Source organism: Petromyzon marinus, chromosome 5 (genome assembly GCF_048934315.1).
Source record: "Petromyzon marinus isolate PM22_M1 ecotype Great Lakes invasive population chromosome 5, UKy_Petmar_22M1.pri1.0, whole genome shotgun sequence".
Taxonomy (NCBI): domain Eukaryota; kingdom Metazoa; phylum Chordata; class Hyperoartia; order Petromyzontiformes; family Petromyzontidae; genus Petromyzon; species Petromyzon marinus.
In genome coordinates this window covers 12721266-12730084 of record NC_133671.1, presented here as the reverse complement: position 1 = coordinate 12730084, position 8819 = coordinate 12721266, and the positions used below count along the sequence as shown (strand labels likewise).

Below are 8819 nucleotides of genomic sequence, written 5' to 3'. Positions count from 1 at the left end.
CTTAAGCCCACCAGTTCAGTTTAGTTCCAGCTGCCTAAGTGGATACATATCTGCATTTTTCTGAGACGGCATCAAGAGGCTGCAAGCATCCGGAAGACGCATTTTGCTATGTCTGCGGCCAATTTATCAAGACAAGAGCGAAAAAATACTCTGTGGAAGCATCTGCTAAGATGTGCGAGGCCTACAAGGCATATTTCAGCATGCCTGTCGGGGATCAAGACAAACCCTAGGCACCTCATTTCACCTGCGAGCAATGCAAAAAAACTCTGATTAAACCAGTTTCTCAATTGCAGCAGCGAGTTGATTGTTCCCACCCAGGCCACCACCAATTTACTGCACACACAAACAATTATATTAAAATCTGGTTCTGCATTTCATTTGGCTAAATTCCACCCGTGAGAATTGTATATTTATGTTTGACGAACTATACCAGGGCAGGTGGTGCTGTCCCTAGTGTTTCAGAATCAGAATATGTATTTATACTGGAGGAATTCGATGAGATGTAAAGCTCTTTTTCACAGATATCCAGTGACTTGAATGTACCTAAGTAGTACTGTGATATTTGCTTCCGAGGACCGTTCTCTATAACACTGGTTAGAACTGCTGTGCGAGAATTCCTCGTGGAATCATTTTAAAACGTGATGCCAATTGCACGATTGGGCTAAACCAGTGGTGGTGAGATGTTAACGACCTCGCCTGGTATCCAGGAGGTTCGTGGGTTCTATCCCGATCCTAACGCCTGGATAATTGGAGTTTGCGTGTTCTCTCTCACCGTGGTAAAGTGGGGTTTCTTCGGGTCCTCCGGGTTTTCCTTGCACATTTAGAATCACGTATTTAGAGTAATTTGGCTGCTATAAATTTCCACGTGATAAGCCACTTCATTGGGCTATAATTTGTGTGCCAGGTCGCTTCTGAAAAAAGAGCTATACAGCTCAGTGGGCCGTAACCAGGTAAAATAACATTTAAATAATCATGTCCATCACCCCGTGGGCCTACTAGTAATACATTTTAAAAATGCATTTGTTTAAGCAGCAAAGATTGGTATTACATGACGTTGTCAGAGGATTTTATCTTTAATTGTACATTGTTTTTGAGGGTATTGGCTTAGTTTATGAAGAGTTAGAGAGTTATGAACTGTTCACAGGGAGTTGTGTAGCCGCAATTCAGATGATGTTTCTTACAGAGCTGAACACAATAGTTGCACAAGTCTCTGGACTAGTTAATCACACAATCAATCATTGTTTAAAAAAAATCAGATGGGAACTAATTCAAACCGAGAAACAATATTGTTTCAGCCATTCGAGGAGATAACTTATAATTGTAAAAAAAAATAGGTCAATCTCAAATCATGTATTTTATGAATTACCTTGTGAATATACATTAACAATTCTCAATTGCAATACTGTACAAAAACAACACATCTCGTTCCCATTTTTTTCATGCTGCAACAGTTTGCTTCAGTACGCATTTCATCCATCAATTAAAACAGTTACTGGAATATATACATTTCAAACAGTATTTTAAAATATATATAGATACTCTCCATAAGAGGTGGGTTTTTTTTAGATCGCGTGCATATTCGCGCGATCTAAACCCCGCCCCCAAACCCCCCCTCTATTATGGATAATATTGATCGGGAAAGCCTACGTGTTAAACTACCGTGGATATATAGTCTATACAGCCGTGCCGAATTATATCCAAACACGAAAAATACCGAAATAACGAGGTTTTAAAGTTTACATTCATTTTTTTTTTAAAATGTTAAACTCCGATTGACGCAACTCATGATCGCGCCTTAACAGATTCGTTGGCGAATCTGTATAAATCGCCAACACGGCGTCTGGGTCCGGGAGGTGCGCAGTGTTTGGTTCACCACGCTGCCCGGCGTTGTCGTAGCAGCTTTGGTGGGGGGGGCCGAGTCGGCCGAGTTGTTGACGTTGCGAGTTTGAAAGCTTTTAGGCGTTTTGTTAGTTGTGGTTTTTGGGCGTTTTTGTTTCCCTCGCTCTCTGTGTGTGTGGCGTCCGGTTGTGCGTGCACAGCTTCCACACCCCCCCGTAGGTCGAGGCGCGAGCCGCCCTTGGGCTCCCGCGGGGCGGCGGCGGTGGTGGTGGTGGTGGTCGCTGTGTGGTGGGGCAGAAAGTGACCGTAAGCGCGGGGTTGGACGTAGGACTTTTGTCGTACGGAGGACGTGGCGATTCCGAGAAAGGCGACGCAGCCTTGGGGTTTCTGCCCTGGTGTGCTCGTAAATCCACGTTGACGTTGGACAGCTCTTTGTCTTGTTGCATGGCAGGTTGATTAGTGCCGTTTTGTGTGTAATGCCATCTTTAATGTCGTGCATGAAGTAAATAAGCAATACGTTTGCATATGTAAATACAGCTTCCGTAGTGCATCGTCGTTTTGTACACATGGCAGAGGCAGTAGAGGAAAGAGAGGTAGGGCATGAAATGGAGGCATGTTCAGATGAAGCTGGGTCCAAGGAAGCTGGGACTAAAGATGCAGGTTTAGCTGAAGCTGGGTCTAAGGAAGGTATGGCTGAAGGTGAGGTTAAGGAGGCATGTTCAGATGAAGTTGAGGTTAAGGAGGCATGTTCAGATGAAGTTGAGGCTAAGAAGGCATGTTCAGATGGTGAGGTTAAGGAGGCATGTTCAGATGGTGAGGTTAAGGAGGCATGTTCAGATGGTGAGGTTAAGGAGGCATGTACAAATGATGGTGAGGTTAAGGAGGCATGTACAAATGATGGTGAGGTTAAGGAGGCATGTACAGATGATGTTGAGGCTAAGGAGGCATGTACAGATGATGGTGAGGCTAAGGAGGCATGTTCAGATGAAGGCGAGGCTAAGGAGGCATGTTCAGATGAAGGTGGGTCTCGGGATGCAGAGTCCAAGGAGGCCGATAATACAGGGGCTAAGACTGTCAATGCAACGTCCGGCGCTGAACCGTCAACCGAGAAAAGGCCTCTCGATAAAAGACTCCAAGATTTGGCGGATACGGAGCCGATTAAGCGTTTCTACACGTGCAAATGTTTCTACTCGAAAAACATCTTCGTGCCCGAGTACGAGATGTTCGTGACGTTCACGACCAAGGCGGCTTTCTGGCGACAATATAGCTCGGTACGGTCGGAACTATATAATCACAATTTTTTTTGTATGTTTTATAGTTTGTAATCTACTCCCGTGACACGGTAATTCATTTGTAATTCTTCCACCACGGTGTAGCGGCTCATTTTAACGTGGCTAATTGATCTGCTAATGTTGCTTGAATGACCTTTTACCCCCCCTTTGCCTCCACAGTATTTTGTGAGTAAAGGTTGCAACTCGGAAAAGTTCACGAACATCGTAAAAAACGTGAGTGGCCATTTACGTCTGGCATGTAAATCTTTAATGTGGTATGCGACTGTCTTGAGGTTAAGCCATAAACTCTTTTAAACTTTTGACTCCCGCTACTCTTTTGGTTTTGATGCCTTAAAGTTGCCCGAAGTGAATTTGTGATTTGCAATCCGCTGGTGTGCTTAACGAGGTGAGGAGGAAGGGGTAAGACCCTTGATCCCACCTCGTTGGATCTGCCACTGGATTTGTGAAGCAGTAGGGGAGACGTACCAGTTAAGATATCGCTTGGCACCGATGTTTGCCATTGTCAGAAATCTAACTGATCCCTGGATTCAAAGCAAAGTGTGTGGTCCGCTATACCATTGCTCCCTTGGTGTGATCTACTTTATCCAGAAGAGCCTCAATCTCAAGACTATTACTTGGATGTTTGGCCAATTACATCTCTGCGCGTGAGAGCAAACGGACACCACACCGCATACGGCCAAGTGGGTTTGGGAATTTCACATTTTTGATATCGACCAATCCTTGCCGCCAAAGTGCTAGGTTACAAGTTGTGCAACCACCTGGTCTTCTAGGATATTCTGGGCATTTTTAAAGTGTAGTGGCAAGGGCAGCTTGCCCAAATCGTAACGTGTTATGTGACTAGGCCATCATCTTAACGCTATTTTCTTTGCTTTATTTAAAGGACCGTAATAGTTTGACGTACTTTTGCGTGTGCCAGTTAAACGTGTACGGTAATGATGCACCGATTTCTAAAAAAAATCCGTACTTGTGCTCGCGATGCAATCATCGTTGTGCCTATGATGATTTATGGTTTGTGCCAAATTCAAATTGGTTAAATTTCAGTTAAAGATGTAGGCAACTGTACGAATAATGTGGAATGCATGAGAATACAAATTGGATTGTAAAAGCAAATCTAAAAATAACAATCTTAATTAAATTATGACTATTATTACTGGGATGATTTAGGCGTGAAACGCCTATGGGCTTTTGTAGGCGTTTTAAACTGAATTAACGATCACTTCTTGACGAAATGACACGCTGCCAGCCATGATGTTTTGCCTCCTTAAATGTGGCTGCAGATTGAGGATGAAATAAAACGGCGCAAGTCTCTCGGAAAAAATTACCTGGAAAGTAAGAGGACCATACGGCAGTTGTACAAGCCTCTTCATCCTCACGTATACAAACTACAGGTGAGGCGGTACCAGGAAGCTTGCTTTTGGCATCGTGCTGTACTGTGCCAGACATGACCACTTTTGTGTGTTTTAGGTGGCCTTTACCCCACATCTCCGATTAGCACTGTTGGCTACGAAATACATTCGACATGCATGATATTTTACAATCCACCGTTTGGAAACCGTTTCCCACACATTTGATTTTAAGTTCCAGGCCACCTTGTCCAATCCACTGTTGCATGAAAGCTTTTCTCAAGTCTTATCAGTCATGGGGGAATGATTGACTGTTTCACCACACTTGTTGGTGAAAGGAGGAGGGGTGGGTAACACAGGACAAATTGATATAACGCGCCAATGATGTTAGCCGTGGCTATGAATCAAACGCTGGTCACCCGGTTCGTAACAATGCGCTAACCACGGCTATACACTGCTATCGTTCCACAATTGTGAGTTGTATTTCAAATTCAGAATTCAACAAGCAATCTGTGTCTGAATTGTAAATATTGTTTAATAAAAAAAACAGCAAAAATGTGACAAACTACTTATTTTTATCTACACTTTTAAAGTTTGTGCCACGTGATTGTGCAATATTTTACCCCCCTCCCCAGCCCTCTTTTCTGGCTCCGGAATTCCGGGAGTTGGTAGAATACTGCAAATCTTATGATGCCTGCTTTGATGGGATCCTGCAGCGAGTCGAAGAAGTTCAAGGTACATGGTGTAACAACGTAATGTCATGCACTGCACATAAAACAAAAACGCTGTTAATCCGCGTTGTATCGTAATGTAGCACCTCTCATAGCTGTGTAATGTTGCATGGATTTGTTGATTTTTATAATTTATGGTTTATGCTTGCAATGCATGTTTTTTGTGTGACTGAATTATTTACCGTTTAATATACATGCTGAATACACTTAGAATAATTTTGCATTTAAACTAATGGAGCCAACGAAACTGCAAATGAGATGTAAAAATCTAACAATACCAACGGGACTGCAAACATGTTTTTGTGAATTCGTCTCGTGACCAAGATTGTTTGCGTTGTTATGCAGTACTCTATGCAAAAAAACGTTTATTGCCAAGCATCTTGCCGAAAATAATGTGTACCCATATTTGTTTACATGCTGAGACTTTGAAATCTGTTGGGTAAATTCAAACTCTGCACTTACAGCAATTCTGCTGCGGCAGTGGGACGAGAGTTTATGTGGATGTTACTGTCGTTCTGATTTTAAGTTGCATCCCCTTCCCAATTTAAGCATTCTTCAAAAGTCGCTTTAATTCATTTGGGCTTCAGTTTACCAACCCTTCCCTGGGTACCTTTATTATGACACGTTTTAAAATTATGTAGGTATTGCCAACTTTGTAGTTTAATTAAAATCCGTTTGTCTAGACGTTATGCTGGAACGCACTGTTGCTTATGTGCAAATCAAAGTAGCAAGATGCAAGCATAGTTGCTATTTGTAAATGCAATAAGTATTTTAAGTAAACGTTTAAAAGTTGTTTTGCACTTCAAACGATGCACTGAGCCAAGAGAAGCATACCCATAAAATTGTGATGTTCACACAGTATATCTATTGGTGGGTAGATGGCCTTTCTTATCTTACATCAGTCTTTTTGACCATCCAAGCCAACTTGACATTAAAAGTATCATTACCCAGCTGCCAACACGTTTGTGTATTAATTTCGGTTTTCAGAGAATATAAATTCCATAGTTTTACTTGGTTTGTGACATCGTCGGTGTCGCTTTCATCCAGTGGACAAGCCGTAGCTGATATACACAACATTTTACACTTTCCTAACATGGTTTGTAATGCATAACCGACTGACACCTGCTTTGAAGTCATATATCGCACTACATCCTTTAAAATCTGTGCGCACGTGCTGCAGCTGATCGCGTGTACATCTTCCCTGTATTCACGGAGGATTTCTGTCGCAATTTCTTGGAAGAGCTGCAACATTTTGAGTCGAGCGACATGCCCAAGGGACAACCAAACAGTATGAACACTTATGGGGTAAGTGCACTTCTCTCCTCGCGATTCACTTGCCAAGTGCCCTGCTCTACCAGCAGGGTTCTTGACTCGTTGCAGATGCGGCATTTTTTTGGATTCGACAATACCCAATTCTTTAAGACTGCATAACCAGTATTCCGGTTCATTCGCTAATATAACCAACCAGCCTGTGCGAGTAACGCTCTGTAAGAAGGCTACTTTCTTCGATGGGTTGGCTACTTTTTTTTAGACTGTCAATCCTAAAATTGTAACCCACATTAACAAAAAGTGAACATCTGCACTTGTTTTACAAATGCTGCTTCGTAGCCTTGAGCAGGTTGTGGAACCCACTTTTTTATATATAAATTGCATTGTAAAGTGTTTACATTACATTGTTGGACTCGGTTTTCTGAAATTGTATCTAAACCACAGTACTGCGGATGCAAACGTGAATTTAATAATCCATAATAAATCATTTACAGCCCTTTATGTCAATCCACTCTTGGATAAAGGCCTCTTCCTAACGGAGTCGGTTTTGATTACGTCACTACTGGGTTGCTGAATCAAGTGTAAGGGTAAATGTCAGGTCTGGCACGCTGACAATTGCACTCAAGCTTTTACTCTTATCTCAATCCTTTACTGTTAGCTCAGTTTAGAGGGCTTCATCATTTAACTTGGCATCGTGATTGCTTGTTTGAAACGGTGAAAAATGACTCCACAAGTTTGGATTATAAATGCCTTTTGTGTGCCCTTTAATGATGCAAACCCTTCAACTGAATTGTTCAGGTAAACCTGGATGAGCTGGGCTGCGACGAGGAGCTAATCTCCCCGCTGCGGGAAGACTACTTGCGTCCCATCACTGCACTGCTCTACCCTGACAAGGGGGGCAGCTCGCTTGACTCTCACAAGGCATTCATTGTCAAGTACACGTCTGAGATGGAGCCTGGGCTCTCCCTGCATTTTGACAACGCAGAGGTTACGCTCAACGTATGCCTCGGAAAAGACTTCACCGGAGGGAACCTGTATCTTGCCGACATGAGGGAGGTGCGGCCATGTGGGTTTTTTTGGAAAGGCAGCGGTCATTTATGGATTGTCACAACTGGAGGGGTTGGGGTTTTGTTCAAGAATGGCTTGGTTTTGGCTGCCATTTTACCATCTTTTGAATCACTTTTTGCATCAATGCCTTTCGAATATAGCTAACATTTTAAATTGTACGGAGTCCATTCTTGCGTGCACTTTTCCATTTTGTCATGAGTGCAATAAGTGTAATAGGAGTTTAGTACATGCTTACAAAATATGCAGTCGGCTTGTCACCAAACATGGTGACACTTTGGACTAGTAATCGTTGTTTTCAAATGCTGGGATGACCTATCAACGCACTCGCCTCCAACGTAGACTTTCCTGTCAGTCTCGAGGTCGACCTTCATTTATTGGGAGGTTACTCGTGCTCCTCTGCTGCCCCCATAGTCTGGAACTCTCTCTAGCCATCCTTGCGTTCGACACCATGCTCTTAATCTCCAAACTCGATACCTTTTTTTTTCTCCTCCTGACTTGACTTTTATAAATTAAATAATGCTCACGGTTTTCTAAATGGGTAACGTTTTGAGCTGCAGTTGCATTTAGACTGATTCCTAATTTAACACATTTTTTCTTCCCTAGGAACAAGGGGGAGAATCTGTGGAGGTTGGTCACCGCAGGGGCTACGGCATCTTGCACCGGGGCCAACAAATGCACGGTGCGAAACCGATCACGGCTGGCGAGCGCCTCAACCTCATCCTGTGGATGCGTTGCTCATACCTACGCAACAAAAAGTGCCCGATGTGCAATGAGCTGCCCGTCCTGCAGGAGACTGAGGGATTTGGAGATGGCTTCACAAAAGAGCCGTCGCAAATGAATTTCTGCAGCCTCGCGTGATTGTATAACTATAAAAACCAAAACACTTGCATTAGAAATGCTCAGTTTATTTTTCGATTGTTGGTCATGCACTATATTATTAGTTTGTGTACCAGCCATGGTGGGTAACCTTTTGCACTGCACTATTGCTGTAATAAGATGTATTTATGGCATCGGATGCCCCTAAAAATGTTTAAGACGCGTACCTTGTGGCTTTAAAACACTGCCAATGCAATATTGTCATGGAGAGGAAGTTTTTTGAAAGCCAAGTCTGGAACTTTATTCACATTGGTCTCGAGCATGCATAAGTTCTGGTTTGAGGTGTCGAATTTTGTGATTCACAGATTTAATAAATATAAGCAAATACAAAAGTATTGAAGTGTTGGTATTCATTCTCAGCCCTCGGTTATGCAAAAATGATGAAAACCAAAGGATTTTTC

At 42.8% G+C, this 8819-nt stretch overlaps 1 protein-coding gene across 5 annotated transcripts; it reads left to right on the top strand.

Annotated features, from left to right (window-relative positions):
- The first annotated feature begins 1828 nt into the window (after positions 1–1828).
- OGFOD2 (2-oxoglutarate and iron dependent oxygenase domain containing 2) lies at positions 1829–8750 on the top strand. 5 transcript variants are annotated; one of them, XM_076061610.1, is made up of 8 exons: positions 1829–2630; positions 2745–3110; positions 3291–3344; positions 4409–4519; positions 5110–5209; positions 6386–6510; positions 7273–7530; positions 8146–8750. In XM_076061610.1, the coding sequence occupies exons 1-8, from the start codon at positions 2406–2408 to the stop codon at positions 8398–8400; spliced, it is 1494 nt and encodes a 497-aa protein (XP_075917725.1). In that variant the 5' UTR covers positions 1829–2405; the 3' UTR covers positions 8401–8750. The 5 variants fall into 5 exon arrangements, with proteins under 5 accessions (XP_075917725.1, XP_075917723.1, XP_075917724.1 ...); XM_076061608.1 differs by having other exon boundaries at positions 2715–3110; XM_076061609.1 differs by having other exon boundaries at positions 1829–2657.
- Positions 8751–8819: the final 69 nt, after the last annotated feature.